The 20,951-nt window shown below is 45.3% G+C and overlaps 1 protein-coding gene across 1 annotated transcript in view; it reads left to right on the forward strand.

Moving 5' to 3' along the window:
• LOC142302076 (venom factor-like) overlaps positions 1-20,951 on the forward strand; it is a 229,470-nt gene that overhangs the window by 14,762 nt on the left and 193,757 nt on the right. The window contains exons 6-8 of the mRNA XM_075343155.1: positions 15,962-16,044; positions 16,130-16,217; positions 20,557-20,659. Coding sequence (XP_075199270.1) covers positions 15,962-16,044; positions 16,130-16,217; positions 20,557-20,659 — 274 coding nt within the window. The remainder of the gene's footprint in view (positions 1-15,961; positions 16,045-16,129; positions 16,218-20,556; positions 20,660-20,951) is intronic.

Consider the following 20,951-nt stretch of genomic DNA (forward strand, 5'->3'; position numbering starts at 1 on the left):
GAGGGGGATAGGACTTTCCAAAGACACGGTCCAGAAAATCCTAAGTGTGAACCCTGAGAGCAAGCTCCCTCAGTTAGCCAGACTGGGGAGCGGGACCCGATTAGTTCTACACTATAGGGATCCAACCAGAATAAAGACCGTGCCAAGGAAAAGGTAACAGATCAAGGGGCAACGCCGGCAAAAACGGGACTCAAAACGTGCTCCCCCAGCGGCAGGGGTGCTGAGAACTTTGGTTTACTAAGTTGTCGGTGTCAGCGTTATTGGACTGAGTGAGTATGCAGTGACCCTTACCTCCCCAACGGCACTCCCCCGTCAGCATCACCGAGTCCCGGAGCATCCCCCCTACCCGCGGAGGCGTTAAACACCTGGCTGCCCACTCCATCGCCACCGGGTACTCCCATCGACAGTGGTGGTACTCCATTTTACGACACACCGTGGGTGGCGTCACGAACTATAGACGCTGTCCCCTGTATATACCCCCTTTTAATTTGAGTGTCCGCGCGACCCCCGGGTCTGGAGACCCCTCAAGCCACCACGGATCCTGATCCGAGCAGTCCGGCTGCTGACACGGGGGTGGTACACAAAGATGCAGTAGGAAAAGATCAAAGACTTTTATCTATGCCAAATTGTCCCTTAAATATACGCCTTCATACATCTCTGTGGGCAGAAAAATAAAACAAATAGTGCTTTTGGAAGAAGGGGAAGAGAAATCAAAGGACAAAAAACATAAATTTGCCATTGGGAACAAGTTACAATTCTATGGAGCGGGAGAGGGGAGAGCTGGAAGCAGACGCAGAGGTTTTATTACAAGTTTCATAAAACATTAGCGCCAGCTGTCATCTATATTCAGTAATGGGAATATTTGTGCTCACTGAAGACAGATTTTACCTGTGAATTGAAAATGTTAAGAATCAGTCTAGAAATGGTAAGAAACAAAATACCTTATTAAGGTATATTACAAAGTTACTTTTCATGTGTACTATAGATTTCTGGAAAACAAATTAGGTCAACAAGTTTAGGACAGGGCCATTAACTTCTGTTTCTGATCCGGCACATTTTAGATTAATTTTTCAGGAGGCGGAAGCACCATTAGCTCTTCCAATTATTGTGTACACAGAGCTTGTTCAGTTCTGTGTATATACAGCAGTATGGAAGGCAGAGACAGTAATAAACCATTGGTGCCTTCTCTGTGGGGAGTCTGGCTGTGTCTAACATTTGGCTCCCCACTCCCAAAGCTGCTAAATTGCATGCAGCTGCTCTACTATGCAGTGACATTTTAGAACATCACTGCAGTCTAGAATGTGGACCCCACCTCGATTTTTAAAGTCTATAGGTGATCTAAAAGTAGTTACAGTTGAAACCAGAAGTTTACATACACTATCTAAAAAGACACATCTGCAGGTTTTTCCCTCCGCTCTCTATACAGACACATCTGCAGGTTTTTCTCACATCTGACATGAAAGCAGAAGAAACATTTCAGGTCAATTGGAATCAAAATTATTTATATTTGCCAAATGCCAGAATGAGATAAAGTAGAGAACGGGTTAATTTCACACCGCGCCAATGATCACTGGTAAAGATAAGATCAATGTCGCTTTATTTCATGCTCAGGTCTACGCGTTTCAGGAGACTCTGCTCCCTTCTTCAGGACAAACAGGCACAAGAAACATCAAAAGATTTGATGTTTCTTGTGCCTGTTTGTGCTGAAGAAGGGAGCAGAGTCTCCTGAAATGCGTAGACCTGACCATGAAATAAAGCGACATTGATCTTATCATCTTTACCAGTGGTCATTGGCGCGGTGTGAAATTAACCCGTTCTCTACTACTCTCTGCAATCAGTCTGTGGGTTGCTGCTGCCGTGGCCTAGTTTTTATGCATTTACAGTAGTTGTGACTCTCACAACTCGACTTGGTGAGTGACCCCACTTGTGTTTACCTTGTGTGTATTGGGGTAAGACCCTATTGTGCTTTCTTTCCACAGCTCCACCATTTTCTTAGAATAAGAGAAAGAGAATGGCATTTTTATTACTTTCTGCAAAGTCAAAGGTGAAATACACTAGGAGTACTGTGCCTTGAAACAATATAGGACAGCCCATATGATGATGTCATGTCTTTGGAAGCTTCTGATAGGTTTAATGGAAACACTTGAGTTAGAGAGACACCTGTGGATGTATTTTAATCTTGACATGCACAAGTGTGGTTCATTCTGTGGTGCAATTTCCAGATATCTGAAGGTGCCCCATTCATCTGTACAAACAATTATATGCAAGTACAAACAAGATGTATATGCGCTGAGTGCTGTACACAAGTTGTGAGAGATGCCTCTCACTTGATGTCATCCATGGCTCTTCTTTTGATTAGCCAACCTGACACAAGATTAACATTGCAACAGGATGCAAAAGTGACATTGTGTCAGGCTGGCTAATTAAAAGAAGAGTCATGTTCACTGTCAGGTATAAGGAGGTTCTCACTGTGACAAATTATTGACCTGACTGATCAATGCAAATCGATTCATAACAACTCTAGTAATAACATATAAAATTAATTAGGTTCCCTCTAGAGGCAGGCTCAGCAGAAACTATTACCAGCGATTTCCTGGGCTAGGAGGGAAGTCTTTATAGCAGAAGTAATTAGCAATAGAAAACAGCTGGCTATAGCTTTCATTCAGAGTTCAGTAGTCCAGAGGATCTACCTAACCCCAGCAGCATTGAATAAAGGAGAATCTGCACAGCCAGCAGTATTAACCTGAGCAAGTGGGTATGAAACCCTGCGCTGTGATCCCCTGACACCAGAAATAGAAGGGACCACTCCGTCGTGGTACCCTTGTGATAACGGATTAATGACCTGACTGATGGATGCAAATCAATTCATAACAACTCGGATAATAACATGCAAAATGAATTACCTAGTACCAGCCCTGCATATTGGTATAATTGGTAAGTACAGCAGCCTCAATGTATGTTTCGACCCAGGTTCATCTGGGGGGCCTGCTTAAAACAATTATTAAACATTTGATGTTTGACGCTAAAAATCAGGAACAAATGTTCCTATGAACTCTAGTTTACTGATTATCAGCCCATGTGAGTAGAATATTAGCTGTGTAGCTGTAGGCAAAATGGGATCAATACAGTGGGAAACAGTGACACTAAAATCTAGTTAAAAGAAAAAAGTTTTGGTACCGTGTTAACCAGTTGAAAAATGTTTGATTACTCTCAGTGAGAGAAACAAAATTATAATTTTGTAGTTGTGATACCTTTTAATGGCTAACTAAAATAAATGATGTTACAAAGCAAGCTTTCGAGACTCCTTATGTCTCTTCATCAGGCAAGCTGTAACAAAATATCTGAAGAAACACAAATATATACACAAACAGAGCAGAGGAGGTATAATAAAAAGATGTTTAAATACACAAACACTGAGCTTGGAGAGTGAATCCTTAATTAGCTTTGATTAGTGGTGTGAAAGTTTTATTGTCCCAATATCCATGTAGGATCAGAGGTCTGGTGCCCTCAGTCTCTGGAGCAGATCTCAGATTTTGTAGTGGGTCATAAATTCTCCTGATAGGTTGAGTCCTGTGTGAACAGAGTTAAACACTGTAATGAATTTGTATTCCCAGACCCTGCGATGGTTCTGTGACCTGAAGTTGCCTTTTAATATGACAGCTTTCATGTGGTTTATGTTGCGTCCTCAAGAACAGAAATGTTTGGCCACAGGTAAATGGGTTTTTTGTCTGTAATTGTGAGCCCTCATCCTTGCTCTCAGTCTCTGTCCTCTTTCTCCAACATAAAAACCCCCAATAGCACATATAGTGAACTGGATTAAGTACACCACATTGGAGGAGGAACATGTGAATGGCCCAGGAATATTATAGTCCTTCTGTGTGTTTGGGATCTGTATCCGGTCTCTTTGGTCTCTACATGAGTGCAGGTTTTGCAGCTCTTCACATTGCAGGGATAAGTTCCTTTTGGTGTATCTGAGGGCATTGAGCTTCGGATCATGATGTTTCTTAAATAAGGAGGCAACCATCGCAGGATTTATGACTCACTACAAAACCTTAGGGGTTTGCTCCAGAGACTGCGAGGGCACTAGACCTCTGATCCTACATGGATATTGGGACAATAAAACTATCATATTTTTCTATGGACTTATAAGGCAACCAACCTTCCATGCACAGGACCCTAACAGGAATCTATGAACAGCTGATCGGTGAGCTGAACATTTCTCTCCTCTTTGTAATAAAACTTTCAATCCACCAATCAAAGCTAATTAAGGATTCACTTTCTAAGCTCAGTGTTTTTTTTTTATTTAAATACCCTTTTATTATACCGCCTTTGCTCTGTTTGTGGCTGTGTACCGCCCCGAGCTCGACTCCTGCCGAGCCGCTCAGATCCGGGCTCGTGTGTCGGTGGCTCAAGCGCCTCCGGACCGGGTGTCACTTCGCTCTGCAAGAGGGCTGGCGCCTTGACGGGGGGGGAAATGATTGTGGGTCATGGCCGAGGCCGTGATTTGTTTGGTTTTGTTCGTGACGCCACCCACAGGTTGTGGTGAAGGTGACCACCACCGCTGCTGTTTACTAGGCACCCCGGGGAAGATGTTGGTGCAGTTTTTGGTGTTAACCACTCCATGGGCAGGGGTGGTGGCCCAGAGACCCGATTTGGTGAATGCGATGTTGGTGCTCGGCGGGGCAGGGTGGTAGGTGGCCCGAGGGCACCCTGACAGATACACGGGAGTCTCTGGAAACCAAAAAGATGGTGGTCGGTGCCCGCAGCCGGCTGCTTCTGGTCCCCCAAACGGGTTGGTGGTGTCCGCCTTTCTCCTGCACCTTCTGTAGCTGTGGACAGCCCGTGCTTCAGCAACGGGAGTCCGTTTCCCAGCATTATGTGTCGGGAGAGTCCGTTTACCCGCAGACGCTGGTCCTTTGGATCTCTTGGCCTGAGCGGTGGCCGTTATCCGGAATCGGTGGGCTGTTGCCTTCAGTCGGGACTTGGGTGGGAAAGGACCTAAAGTCCAGACCTGAATCAGTTAATTAACGGGGTCCGGTAGTTTCGGAACTGCGTTTCAGGGTCCACATGTGCTCCGGTTTCCAGTCGATTCCCTGCTTCGGGACCAGCGGGCCACTACCCTGTTCCGGTTACCTACGGTTCCACCGGGCTGTCTTCCCGGCTCCTGCAGAAGGCCACCACCGTCTGCCTCCTAGCCAAAGTGCCCGGGCTCCGACCCAGGACACTGGACAGATTTACTCTTCTCACTTCCACTGTCACAACTGCTCTCCTCCTCTCCTCAAACTCATCTCCTTCACTCCTCAAACTGATCTGCTTGTTTTTCCCACCTCTGGGCCTGTGAACTCCTCGGTGGGCATGTCCAACCGCCTGGGCACGCCCCCCTGGTGTGAACATCAAACCCAGAGGGAGGTGACTAGGGTTTTGTAGGTTGGCTGGTGTCACCTTATTAGGGGATGGGTGTTGTGCAAGGGCCTACCTGTGACTACCTGGCTAGTCCAGGGCGTCACACCCCCCCTTGGTTGAATGCAGACCATCCGCGGGCTGCCCGACCACCACTGGTTTATTTTTGTTGTTTCAACTGTAAAAGATAAACGGTATAGACCAGAAAAAAACCTCTAAAACATCACATTTATTAATTCCATTGAAATAATTTGTCTCAATCAAAAACACTGGAGTCATATTCACTTGTTAAAGTCACTCAACAAAAAGTCATGAAGTGTGAATAGTATGTGAGGTCCTGAAATAGGGCGGTGGGCAAGGGCGTGCACCACCAATAGGTTTGGTTATTTTATATATATATATATATATATATCTCAAAAGTATCAAAATAACAGGATAGGGGGACCTGATGTTCCCTGGAATTTATCCCTACCTAACAACGGAGGTTAAATTACACCTTAAATTGTTGGGTGCCCCCGTTCCTATTGGTGGTGCACACCCCTTGCCCACTGCCCTATTTCAGGACCTCACATATTATTCACACTTCATGACTTTTTGTTGAGTGACTTTCACAAGTGGATATGACTCCAGTGTTTTAGATTGATACAAATTATTTTAATGGAATTAATAAATGTGATGTTTTAGAGGTTTTTTTCTGGTCTATAGAGTTGATCCTCTTTACTATTTATTAGGCTAGTTCCACACTTGCGTTCAGCGCCTTCCGTCACTATGGAGAATAGCGCAGTCCGTTAACGGACCGCGCTATTCTCCATAGAGTTGTATGGACGACGCACTGTAACGCAAGTGTCTGCGTTGCATCCGCTGGACGACGCAGTGGCGTTATTTTGACGCTGCGTCTAGCGGATTGAACGCAGCATGTAATGTTTTTTGGAGCGTTAAAATAGCGCACCATGACGGATTCCGTTGGAATCCGCCACGGTGTCTAATGATTGTCTATGGTGGCGGTTTCCGCCGCTATGCACTAAGCGGCGGAATCCACTGACGGATTTCGTCACGTTCTACTGCACATGCTCAGCATGTCCAGCAGAACGATCGAAATCGTTTAAAATCACTCCTGGTCTCTGTCTCCCCTCTCCCCTCCTCTCTCATACTCACCGATCACCGGCGCGGCGCTGCACGGCGTACACACTGCTGCGGCGGCTTTTCCTCTTTTGAAAAAGCCGGCCGCCCATTATTCAATCTCTTATTCCCTGCTTTCCCTACCCACCGGCGCCTATGATTGGTTGCAGCCAGACCCGCCCCCACGCTGACTGACAGCTGTCTCACTGCAACCAATCACAGCCGCCGGTGGGCGGGTCTATACTGTGCAGTGAAATAAATAAATAAATTAAAAAAAACGGCGTGCGGTCCCCCCCAATTTTAATACCAGCCAGATAAAGCCATACGGCTGAAGGTTAGTATTCTCAGGCTGGGGAGCCCCACATTATGGGGAGCCCCCCAGCCTAACAATATCAGCCAGCAGCCGCCCAGAATAGTCGCATCCATTAGATGCGACAGTTCTGGGACTGTACCCGGCTCTTCCCGATTTGCCTTGGTGCGTTGGCAAATCGGGGTAATAAGGAGTTATTGGCAGCCCATAGCTGCCAATAAGTCCTAGATTAATCATGTCAGGCGTCTCCACGAGATACCCTCCATGATTAATCTGTAAGTTAAAGAAAATAAACACACACACCCGAAAAAATCCTTTATTTGAAATAAAAGACAAAAAAACCACCCTCTTTTACCACTTTATTAAAATCCCCAAATACCCCTCCAGGCCTGACGTAATCCAGAGGTCCCGCAACACATCCAGCTCTGCTACATGAAGCTGACAGGAGCGGCAGTAGAACGCCACTCCTGTGAGCTCCACGCAGCAGCTGAAGTGAATGGCGCTGTCAGCGGGGACGTCACTGAGGTAATGCCGGTGTGTGTGTGCGGTGATGATGGGTGCGGTAGTGTCGGGATGTGTGCAGGAATGATGAGGGCTGTAGTGTCGGGCTGTGTGCGGGGCTGTGTGCGGGGATGTCGGGCTGTGTGCGGTGATGTGTGCGGGGGTGTCGGGCTGTGTGCGGGGGTGTCGGGCTGTGTGCGGGGATGTCGGGCAGTGTGCGGGGATGTCGGGCTGTGTGCGGGGATGTCGGGCTGTGTGCGGGGATGTGTGCGGGGGTGTCGGGCTGTGTGCGGTGATGTCGGGCTGTGTGCGGGGATGTCGGGCTGTGCGCGGGGATGATGGGTGCTCTCTCTCTCGGCCCAAAGAAAACTTAACGCAATGCGTTATTTCACTGGAATCCGTGGCCTTTATTATCACACTTTTTGCAAGGCATCCGTCACATGCGTTACACAACGCAATGTGACGGATGCCGTTCAACACAAGTGTGAAACTAGCCTTAGTCATTTTGGTTTGATAAAAGATAAACGGGAAAACATATGCAAGTATAATAACATATTTACATTTAAGTTGTTTACAAGAATCTTCCCTTATGGGAGGCACTATGCTTTAACGTTACAAACTTTAAAACATTTTTATTAACGGGAAACGGGACCGGGTCCTTCCGCTTACCCACCCAAGCAAACCTGCACCTTGATGCTGCCTCTAAAAACAGGTCAGCACTCCTTTTCCTCAGTCCAGGAAACAGGCCCAGGTACGGGTATTGCCCGCAACGGGCCGGGTACAAAGTTTCATACCTGGCAGTCTCTCAGAGGCCCCACGTCCAGGGGACCCCTGGCCCCGGAGGGTTTTCACCGGTTGCACTGGTGACGGGACCTCGGCCTACTCTGCTGCAGGCCCTTCTTCCAACCAGCCTCTCCGAAGACTGCAGAACGAAAGGGTGGTGCAAGGGGCTATTTACAAGGCCCAAAAGTTATTGGGTGGTCTGCAAGTTCTCAGCCTTGTCCATTGAAATGGGGTATCAAACTGCAGAGTCCCAACGGGGACGGGAACATGGTAGCCAGGAAGTGCTACCCTTTTTCCTTAACATTCTTCGAACTCCTCTTCAACCACGACCTCGGAGCTGTTCGGGTGGGGGAGAGGACTGGGGCCGACTCTGGACACAGCGGCTCTCCCTCCTCTTTACACCGAGGGCAAACCAGCCCCTCTCCCCGCAGTGACGGGTGTAAGTCACTAGGTCACCGGCTAACACGCTAGGAGTCAAACCGGTGGACTTGGCCTTCATAGGTCTGGCCCCGCACCCGATAGGTGGCGCTCCTTAGGTTTTCTTTTTCCCGGATGGTGCAGGCCAGCAGCTCTGCTTTCTGCCGTTCACGGGCTGAAATTTCCCGGCCCAGCTGGCTCGGCCGCCGCTCCCAGTACGGAGTGTCTGTCTGCTCCCTCTGCGCAAGGGTTGGGCCCTGCCGGAGCTTCCCCGTGCCGGCCACGACCGGTACCTTTGAGACTGGGGAACCCCGCAGAGTCGTGGCCTGCTGTGCTGCTTTGCAGAGGCAACCCTGCGACGCCTCAGCCGAGGCCTGGGATTTGGGGGCAACTGGCTTCACCTGCTGGGCCTTCCTCTGGGCAACTTCCACTCCCTCCATGGCCAGGCGGACTGCCGGGGCCGGGACCTCTCAGAGCGCGGTCACTTCCGGGACCGGCGGGTTCACGTCGAGAATGGACACCTCCCTTGGGATCTTCCCCAGCAGCGGGATCGGTGCGGGCTGAACAAAAGGCCGTCCGCGGGCTGCGTCCACAGGCAAGTCCTCATGGGCGGATGGGATGGACTCCGCTGCCTGTGTCGGAGGCAGCGGACCGAGCGGAGGAGCAGTGGTAACCGGTACGGGCTGCGGGGGAAGCAGCAGGGTGAGCGGGAGCAGACCGGGTCCCTCAGCCGCAGCGGCCGGTCCCTCGGGTACATAGGGGTGTGGGTCGATAACCCGCTCCTCCAAAACTGCCTCCACCTCGCGTATCCACACGGCCGCGGCCACTTCCCCCATCTCGGCTACCCATCGTTCCATGAGGAAGCGTACTTGGGCCTGCAGACGGCAGCATATCTGGGTCGTCCGGGCTTCCACCCACGCCGCTGTTCCGGGCGCGTGCTCCGGGACTTCGGGCTTGCCGTACGGGTCAGACATGATGCGCGGTTAGTGTCAAGAAACCAGACGGGTGGTAGAGTCCATGAGTCCCTGCCCTTTATTTCTTCGGTCACATGGGACAGGATCTTCACGCGCCCCTTGGTCTTTTCGTGGCACACATTCTGCACGGCTTCTTTTGAAGCCGCGCACTTTCCGGCACTCTCTATTCCTAGGGGGCGGGGCTTCACTTTTGTGCCCTTTCTACGGGGAAGACGGCTTAGGTGGGAATTTTCACGCCACAAGATGGCAGCAAGATGGCGGATTTCGCAAATTTCCAAACGGATCACCGCTGACTTGGCTGGTGCACTTCCACTGGTAAGTGGACTGGTTCAATCCTGTTCGTGATGCCAGAAGAGTCGATGTGTACCGCCCCGCGCTCTGCTCCTGCTGAGCCGCTTGGATCCGGGCTCGTGTGTCGGTGGCTCGAGCGCCTCCGGATCGGGGGTCACTTTGCTCTGCAACACCAATGGTGTGAACAGGGTGCAAGACTCAAAAATATACAACTAAACAATAGGATAAAGAGTTGCACACCAGTCACAATGTATAGGGGAATAATGAAAAGCATAACTGCTATATGAATACTAGACTGAAAAATACAATGGACTATCTGAAATAAGTGAAAAACATGGAAATGGTATCTGCATAACTGCTATGAAAAATAGAAATGAGAGATATTTAGCCATTGTATTGATCAATGCAAAGGAGCCCCAAAACCAAACGCCAAGGTAATCTCTATTTTTGGGGTCCCTAACCTATGTGTAACCTCACCTGCAGTTAAAAAACTTGCTCTGTATGGGAAGCAAGGGACCAAGCTATATATGTGTGAAATAAGAGACATGGCTATGGGTGGGGCAGGGTTCTCAGACAAAAAGTGCATACTAACTAAAGAATGTATGTCTGGAACACCAATGGTGTGAACAGGGTGCAAGACTCAAAAATATACAACTAAACAATAGGATAAAGAGTTGCACACCAGTCACAATGTATAGGGGAATAATGAAAAGCATAACTGCTATATGAATACTAGACTGAAAAATACAATGGACTATCTGAAATAAGTGAAAAACATGAAAATGGTATCTGCATAACTGCTATGAAAAATAGAAATGAGAGATATTTAGCCATTGTATTGATCAATGCAAAGGAGCCCCAAAACCAAACGCCAAGGTAATCTCTATTTTTGGGGTCCCTAACCTATGTGTAACCTCACCTGCAGTTAAAAAACTTGCTCTGTATGGGAAGCAAGGGACCAAGCTATATATGTGTGAAATAAGAGACATGGCTATGGGTGGGGCAGGGTTCTCAGACAAAAAGTGCATACTAACTAAAGAATGTATGTCTGGAACACCAATGGTGTGAACAGGGTGCAAGACTCAAAAATATACAACTAAACAATAGGATAAAGAGTTGCACACCAGTCACAATGTATAGGGGAATAATGAAAAGCATAACTGCTATATGAATACTAGACTGAAAAATACAATGGACTATCTGAAATAAGTGAAAAACATGAAAATGGTATCTGCATAACTGCTATGAAAAATAGAAATGAGAGATATTTAGCCATTGTATTGATCAATGCAAAGGAGCCCCAAAACCAAACGCCAAGGTAATCTCTATTTTTGGGGTCCCTAACCTATGTGTAACCTCACCTGCAGTTAAAAAACTTGCTCTGTATGGGAAGCAAGGGACCAAGCTATATATGTGTGAAATAAGAGACATGGCTATGGGTGGGGCAGGGTTCTCAGACAAAAAGTGCATACTAACTAAAGAATGTATGTCTGGAACACCAATGGTGTGAACAGGGTGCAAGACTCAAAAATATACAACTAAACAATAGGATAAAGAGTTGCACACCAGTCACAATGTATAGGGGAATAATGAAAAGCATAACTGCTATATGAATACTAGACTGAAAAATACAATGGACTATCTGAAATAAGTGAAAAACATGAAAATGGTATCTGCATAACTGCTATGAAAAATAGAAATGAGAGATATTTAGCCATTGTATTGATCAATGCAAAGGAGCCCCAAAACCAAACGCCAAGGTAATCTCTATTTTTGGGGTCCCTAACCTATGTGTAACCTCACCTGCAGTTAAAAAACTTGCTCTGTATGGGAAGCAAGGGACCAAGCTATATATGTGTGAAATAAGAGACATGGCTATGGGTGGGGCAGGGTTCTCAGACAAAAAGTGCATACTAACTAAAGAATGTATGTCTGGAACACCAATGGTGTGAACAGGGTGCAAGACTCAAAAATAGAGATTACCTTGGCGTTTGGTTTTGGGGCTCCTTTCCAGTTATGCAGATACCATTTTCATGTTTTTCACTTATTTCAGATAGTCCATTGTATTTTTCAGTCTAGTATTCATATAGCAGTTATGCTTTTCATTATTCCCCTATACATTGTGACTGGTGTGCAACTCTTTATCCTATTGTTTAGTTGTATATTTTTGAGTCTTGCACCCTGTTCACACCATTGGTGTTCCAGACATACATTCTTTAGTTAGTATGCACTTTTTGTCTGAGAACCCTGCCCCACCCATAGCCATGTCTCTTATTTCACACATATATAGCTTGGTCCCTTGCTTCCCATACAGAGCAAGTTTTTTAACTGCAGGTGAGGTTACACATAGGTTAGGGACCCCAAAAATAGAGATTACCTTGGCGTTTGGTTTTGGGGCTCCTTTGCATTGATCAATACAATGGCTAAATATCTCTCATTTCTATTTTTCATAGCAGTTATGCAGATACCATTTTCATGTTTTTCACTTATTTCAGATAGTCCATTGTATTTTTCAGTCTAGTATTCATATAGCAGTTATGCTTTTCATTATTCCCCTATACATTGTGACTGGTGTGCAACTCTTTATCCTATTGTTTAGTTGTATATTTTTGAGTCTTGCACCCTGTTCACACCATTGGTGTTCCAGACATACATTCTTTAGTTAGTATGCACTTTTTGTCTGAGAACCCTGCCCCACCCATAGCCATGTCTCTTATTTCACACATATATAGCTTGGTCCCTTGCTTCCCATACAGAGCAAGTTTTTTAACTGCAGGTGAGGTTACACATAGGTTAGGGACCCCAAAAATAGAGATTACCTTGGCGTTTGGTTTTGGGGCTCCTTTGCATTGATCAATACAATGGCTAAATATCTCTCATTTCTATTTTTCATAGCAGTTATGCAGATACCATTTTCATGTTTTTCACTTATTTCAGATAGTCCATTGTATTTTTCAGTCTAGTATTCATATAGCAGTTATGCTTTTCATTATTCCCCTATACATTGTGACTGGTGTGCAACTCTTTATCCTATTGTTTAGTTGTATATTTTTGAGTCTTGCACCCTGTTCACACCATTGGTGTTCCAGACATACATTCTTTAGTTAGTATGCACTTTTTGTCTGAGAACCCTGCCCCACCCATAGCCATGTCTCTTATTTCACACATATATAGCTTGGTCCCTTGCTTCCCATACAGAGCAAGTTTTTTAACTGCAGGTGAGGTTACACATAGGTTAGGGACCCCAAAAATAGAGATTACCTTGGCGTTTGGTTTTGGGGCTCCTTTGCATTGATCAATACAATGGCTAAATATCTCTCATTTCTATTTTTCATAGCAGTTATGCAGATACCATTTTCATGTTTTTCACTTATTTCAGATAGTCCATTGTATTTTTCAGTCTAGTATTCATATAGCAGTTATGCTTTTCATTATTCCCCTATACATTGTGACTGGTGTGCAACTCTTTATCCTATTGTTTAGTTGTATATTTTTGAGTCTTGCACCCTGTTCACACCATTGGTGTTCCAGACATACATTCTTTAGTTAGTATGCACTTTTTGTCTGAGAACCCTGCCCCACCCATAGCCATGTCTCTTATTTCACACATATATAGCTTGGTCCCTTGCTTCCCATACAGAGCAAGTTTTTTAACTGCAGGTGAGGTTACACATAGGTTAGGGACCCCAAAAATAGAGATTACCTTGGCGTTTGGTTTTGGGGCTCCTTTGCATTGATCAATACAATGGCTAAATATCTCTCATTTCTATTTTTCATAGCAGTTATGCAGATACCATTTTCATGTTTTTCACTTATTTCAGATAGTCCATTGTATTTTTCAGTCTAGTATTCATATAGCAGTTATGCTATTCATTATTCCCCTATACATTGTGACTGGTGTGCAACTCTTTATCCTATTGTTTAGTTGTATATTTTTGAGTCTTGCACCCTGTTCACACCATTGGTGTTCCAGACATACATTCTTTAGTTAGTATGCACTTTTTGTCTGAGAACCCTGCCCCACCCATAGCCATGTCTCTTATTTCACACATATATAGCTTGGTCCCTTGCTTCCCATACAGAGCAAGTTTTTTAACTGCAGGTGAGGTTACACATAGGTTAGGGACCCCAAAAATAGAGATTACCTTGGCGTTTGGTTTTGGGGCTCCTTTGCATTGATCAATACAATGGCTAAATATCTCTCATTTCTATTTTTCATAGCAGTTATGCAGATACCATTTTCATGTTTTTCACTTATTTCAGATAGTCCATTGTATTTTTCAGTCTAGTATTCATATAGCAGTTATGCTTTTCATTATTCCCCTATACATTGTGACTGGTGTGCAACTCTTTATCCTATTGTTTAGTTGTATATTTTTGAGTCTTGCACCCTGTTCACACCATTGGTGTTCCAGACATACATTCTTTAGTTAGTATGCACTTTTTGTCTGAGAACCCTGCCCCACCCATAGCCATGTCTCTTATTTCACACATATATAGCTTGGTCCCTTGCTTCCCATACAGAGCAAGTTTTTTAACTGCAGGTGAGGTTACACATAGGTTAGGGACCCCAAAAATAGAGATTACCTTGGCGTTTGGTTTTGGGGCTCCTTTGCATTGATCAATACAATGGCTAAATATCTCTCATTTCTATTTTTCATAGCAGTTATGCAGATACCATTTTCATGTTTTTCACTTATTTCAGATAGTCCATTGTATTTTTCAGTCTAGTATTCATTTAGCAGTTATGCTTTTCATTATTCCCCTATACATTGTGACTGGTGTGCAACTCTTTATCCTATTGTTTACTTTGCTCTGCAAGACGGCTGGCGCCTTGACGGGGGGGGGGAGGATTGTGGGTCACGGCCGAGGCTGAGATTTGTTTGGTTTTGTTCGTGACGCCACCCACGGGTTGTGGTGAAGGTGAGCACCACCGCTGCTGTTTACTAGGCACCCCGGAGAAGATGTTGGTGCAGCTTTTGGTGTTAACCCCTCCGTGGGCAGGGGTGGTGGCCCCGGCACCCGATTTGGTGAATGCGATGTCGATGCTCGGCAGGGCGGTGCGTGGCCCGAGGGCACAGTGGTACTCACCCTGACAGATACACGGGAATCTCTGGTAAACCAAAAAGATGGTGGTCGGTGCCCGCAGCCAGCTGCTTCTGGTCCCCCAAACGGGTTGGTGGTGTCCTCCTTTCTAATGCACCTTCTGTAGCTGTGGACAGCCCGTGCTTCAGCAACGGGAGTCCGCTCCCCGGCGTTATGTGTCGGGAGAGTCCGTTTGCCCGCAGACGCTGGCCCTTTGGATCTCTTGGCCTGAGCGGTGGCCATTATCTGGAATCGGTGGGCTGTTGCTTTCAGTCGGGACTTGGGTGGGAAAGGACCTAAAGTCCAGACCTGAATCAGTTAATTAACGGGGTCCGGTAGTTTCGGGACCGCGTGTCAGGGTCTGAGTACTCCCACGTGTGCTCCGGTTTCCAGTCGGTTCCCCGGTTTGGTACCGGTGTGCCACTACCCTGTCCCGGTTACCTACTATCTACCGGCTATCTTCCCAGCTCCTGTAGACGGCCACCACCGTCTGCCTCCTAGCCAAAGTGCCCGGGCTCCGACCCAGGACACTAAACAGATTTACTCCTCTCACTTCCACTGTCACAACTGCTCTCCTCCTATCCTCAAACTCCTCTCCTTCACAACCACAAACTGATCTGCTTGTTTTTCCCACCTCTGGGCCTGTGAACTTCTTGGTGGGCATGTCCAACCGCCTGGGCACGCCCCCTGGTGTGAACATCAAACCCAGAGGGAGGTGACTAGGGTTTTGTAGGTTGGCTGGTGTCACCTTATTAGGGGATGGGTGTTGTGCAAGGGCCTACCTGTGACTACCTGGCTAGTCCAGGGCGTCACATATATATTTGTGTCTCTTCAGATATTTTGTCATACCATGCCTGATGAAGAGACCTAAGGAGTCTCGAAAGCTTGCTTTGTAACATCATTTATTTTAGTTAGCCATTAAAAGGTATCAGAACTACAAGATTATAATTCTGTAGCAATCAATCAAAAATCTAGTTCGAACACGGCTTCTTCTGTTCTTCACTTTTGGTCTATGAAATAAGAATAAATGTTGCCATACTGTTCTCATACAATATACTGCCATATTTTATTGTCCCTGTAGTTTGGGTGTTTGGACCATATCAGCAAAATATGAAGACTCTTCAGTGCAAATTTACTCCACAAACTTTGGGGTGAAGGAATTTGGTAAGAGAATGTTACTACGGGATAATAGAAGTCTATAGTTGGTTCTTTCAGTATTTCTAACAATCTCTGCTTTTTTCTTATATAGTTCCACCCTCTTATGACATTACACTAATTCCAGAGAAGAAATATTTTTATGTTGATGATGCTGAATTTTCCGTGAATATTGAAGCAAAGTAAGTACAAGATTGTCGTGAATGGAAAATAGGAGAGTCTGATTGTATTTTATTAAGGGGAAAGAAACAAAAAGAGCAAAATGCAATTTTATTACAACACATAACCAAAGAAAAAAAAAAATCTATGACTCCATATCTCACATGTAATGGTTGTGAATAAGCATTGTAGCACTCTTCATATTAATAAATCACACTTAGTTTGCAAAATATATTTATACAAAACAGTATGATGGCGAACATACAACACACTTCAAACATTCCAGTTTTTGCCTGAAAGTTGAAATATCCCGTATATAGTACTATCAAACCAAATATTACAGGTTAAAGACACCTAATGGGACTAAAAAATTATATAAATGAAAAAAAATAAAATAAAATATAAGATAAAAATTTAAAATGATCTTTTTAAAAAAACACAAACAAAATATTTGGTATCTTACAAAATATGTATAAAGGAGCAGGGGGAATATTAGAAAAGGGCCACTTATCAATTAGTTCTGAAAAAAAAGCAAAAATAAGAAGCTAAAATATAACCTTTATTTAAAAGTTATTAAAACCCCATAAAGATAGGTAAGTAACCATAAGCCCCACTGGGTTAAATCACCAAATGATCAATTGATCAAAAATTGGCCATACACTAAAGGCTGCTTTACACGGTACGACCGATTGTGCGATTTCACAATCGATCGTACCCGCCCCCGTCCTTTTTGCATCACGGGCAAATCGCTGCCCATGGCGCACAAAGTCGGTAGCCCCCGTCACACGTACTTACCTCCCGTGCGACCTCGCAGTGGGCGGCGAACGTCCACTTCCTAGAGTGGGAGGGACGTTCGGCGTTACAGCGACGTCACACGGCCGCTGGCCAATAGAAGCGGAGGGGCGGAGATGAGCGGGATGTAAACATCCCGCCCACCTTCATCCTTCAGCATTGCCGGCGGGAGCGCGGGTCGCAGGTAAGCGATGTTCATTGTTCCCGGGGTGTCACATGGAGCGGCGTGTGCTACCCCGGGAACGATGAACAATTAAATTAAACGATATTATGAAACCTAGTGACCAGTACACGACTCACGATTTGTGAGCGATACTGCGTCGCTAGGAGGTGTCACACAGGCCGACGTCGCAAGCGATGCCCTATGTGCGTCACAAAAACCGTGACCCCGACGATCTATCGCACGATAGATCTTCTGGTGTAAAGCACCCTTAACAAGTAGTATTGGCCTACTCATAGACGCCACTGATGCAATAAAAAAACCCAGCAAAACATAAAACATAATTAGTGTTTTTTCAAATCCCAGAATAGACAGTGGTCCTATGGGTATAAGTAAATAAATAGAAAAACGCAATATAATTAACTCAAAATCCTATTGACAATGGTCAACAAGCCATGCGACCCCAATAGTTCCCATTGGCAATACATGTAAGAAGTATGGAACATTCTCACCGGATTAGTAGGGTGTGGGATGGATCGGCATCTCCTTCACATGGGTGCTCAGGTGTTTATGACGTCACTGGCCCTATGCATCTCTAGGAATCTCGTTGAAGCCTGTCACCTCACAAGTTTCTGCCCTTAGAAGGTCAGAGCACAGTTACCCTATTACTGAACCCCTAAGATTTCCCTAATTCCATCAGCAAAGACTCATCAGGAGACATCAGTGCATAGAAGGGTAAGAAGTTCTCCGTCCCAACTCCCACACAAATAAACTGCGTGTATCATGAGTGAACCAGACTGTATATCATGTTAAGTGTCTTAAAGATTCGGTGAACCCAAAAGGGCCATAAAAGGGGTAAAAATAGCAAACTTACCATACCACTCCCCTCACCAGCCCCTCTACTCATCACTATGACCAGTCACAGTGAGCGCGGAATCCTTAGGTCCATTCACACTAGGTTGGGATGTCCGGCTCTGTTTAGCCTGGGGCGATTCTGCATATGCATGAAGGAGGTCATGGTGCGCCTTGTGACGTCATATGACCTTACATGTGCTAGTGGTCATTTCACGATCAATATATATCTAACGTGTTATTGTTGATATTAATATTATATCATTTTTATTATCTGTTGTTTGAGCACCATTGGTTCCAAGATGCTGTACATGTTAAAAGGGTTACAAACACAATATAAATAGAATTTACATGGATTAAACTAAAGGGTGCTTTACACGCTGCGACATCGCTAGCGATCTCGTTAGCGATGTGACACGCCAGATCGCAGATGCGATCTGCCGAGATAGCGCATGTGACCGGCGCTATAAAAACGACCTATGTGCGATCTCGGCAGATCGCATCTGCGATCTGGCGTGTCACATCGCTAACGAGATCACTAGCGATGTCGCAGCGTGTAAAGCACCCTTAACAATGAGAGACTGGAACAGAGGGGAGAAGGGTCTGTCCTTGCAGGCTTACATTCTGCGCCACGCTTTTTTTTAAATTAATTTATTTTTTAATTTCCCAGCAGCGACATGAGAATCAGAGATGTGTCAAGTCATCTTCCCCAAGCTGTTCCCATTCCATCGGAGTGCGGTTTTCATCCATTTCAGCGATTTTCTGGCCTCCTCAGCCCTCCCGGGGGAATCTGCTGGAAAAATGCTCAAGTTCCCCATAGACATTCATTATATCTGTTAGACGAATTGAACCCCTCTGAGCATTGGACCTGCTCAATTCAAGTAATGAGTCCTCGGGCACTTTAGTGCCCACTCATCACTACTCACAATTAGTCTTGAGTGAGTAATTAACTATTCGTACTCGCTATACTCGTAACGAGTACTGTCTACTACTCGTGTATTCGTCCCGAATAGCGTGTGCATTGCAAGTCAATGGGGAAAAACTGGCAAAGTAACGAGTAACCCGAATGTTGTACTATTTGTGTGCGTAGCGAATAGTGCAGGATTCCGGTTACTCGTTACGTTGCGAGTATTCCCCATTGACTTGCATTGCATGAATATGTGAGTAGTAGACAGTACTCGTTATGAGTATAGCGAGTACGAATAGTTAGTTACAAGCTCAACTCTAATCACAATAGAAATACAGATCTGATTTTTGTATCGGGCACAGGTCTCCTGAATGTGACTCAGCAGCCATATATTTGTTTATGAAAATTTTGCTTCTGGGTCAGAAGACCAGTGGTAAGTCTGGACATCATTTCAGCCGAAGCCCCATCTTCTACCAATTCATAATCTATTTCTCTGTAAGTCAACAGAGTATATACAATATATTTAGAACATATATAGATATTGTTTATTTAGAAAAGCCATACAGCCATTGTTAAGGAAAAAAGTCCAATAGTATGAACTTTTGTTGCATATCAAATTCTTTTTGGCCCCCAAAATAAACAGCATCGGTGGTATGCTCAAATTACTCAAACATAAATCTAAATGGTGGACTTGAGGGTGAACAGCCATTTCATGTCTCTAGCTAGTTAAAATGCCCATTTAGACAGGTGGACCATGACTTGCTCCTTGGTGACGGCTGGTCTACTTAGAAAGGCCTTTAATTGGGAACGAGGATTCCTATGAACACTCCTTCTCAACTATTGAACTGACTAAATGACTTTGAGGCTGTCATGATTCATGCATGGCTCTGCCGTTCCTGAGCCGATGAATGTATCCTGCCTTTGAGGTTTAGGTCTGTTGGGAGGGGCCTGGTCATTCTGGCCTCGTTCCGGGGGTCACACCACCATATCTTAGTGCTGCTGTCTCCAGGACACTGCCAGTGATATTTCTGCCTCTGCTGTGTGCTCTGTTCCTGTGAGAAATTTTCTGTTTCATGTCCTGCTACCCAGTACTTTATCCTGACCTCCGTTCCCCTTACCCGACATGACCTCCGTTCCTCCTGCCCGACCTGACCTGACCTCTGTCCTCCCGACCTGACCTCCATTTCCCCAGCCTGTTCTGATCTCCGTTCCTCCTGCCTGTCCATACCTCTGTTCCTCCTACCCGGCTTTTCCTCTGTACCTCCCTGTCCTCCGGTCTCCTGTCCTGTCCCGTGTTCCCCACGTCCTCCCCTGTGCTTATTTGTTCTCTGCTCTGTTCTTTGACTTTGGCTAGTTTACTCCTCAGTACAGACGTGACATCCTGGTATAGACCCTGACTGCTCAACTATCCCTGCTCTTTTGTTAGTTACCTCTAGTCAGCTTCTGTCAAACCATACTCAGGAGTTCTTTTCCAACCTGGGTCCCTGAGTGGTAGCTTGACAGAGGCCTTCTGATTAGTGATATCTGAATTTTTATCCTACAGGGGCTAAAATGTTCTAGTTATGATTGATATTTCCATTGGCTGCTACATCTGACAACGCTACATGTTATACTATCAATGATATTTCTACACCTTTCTCTTCATTGTCAGGTTTCTTCATGGGGATCCTGTAAATGGCATGGCCTATGTAATATTTGGAGTCAAGAAAAATGGTGAAAAGACAAGTCTACCAGACACTTTCAGACGGATTCTGGTAGGAAAATTATATATGTTTTATTTAATCAGGAATGTGTTTATTTTTATTTTTTTTATCATAAAATAATATTCTGATTCTGAAATTCTGATGCTTTTACAGTTCGGTCTGTCTCTGAAAACCATTTTTCTTTTTTTTTTAACTAAGCAATAATTTTATGTAACTTTGCAGTATAACATTCCATGTCCACATGTGTACATGAGGAATAGCACCGTTCCTGGCCTTTAACTTGTATATAACGTGTATCCTGCACTTTCATCAGTTTTCCCTTAAGCAATATCTCTTAATTAAC

This window comes from Anomaloglossus baeobatrachus, chromosome 4 (genome assembly GCF_048569485.1).
Source record: "Anomaloglossus baeobatrachus isolate aAnoBae1 chromosome 4, aAnoBae1.hap1, whole genome shotgun sequence".
NCBI lineage: Eukaryota > Metazoa > Chordata > Amphibia > Anura > Aromobatidae > Anomaloglossus > Anomaloglossus baeobatrachus.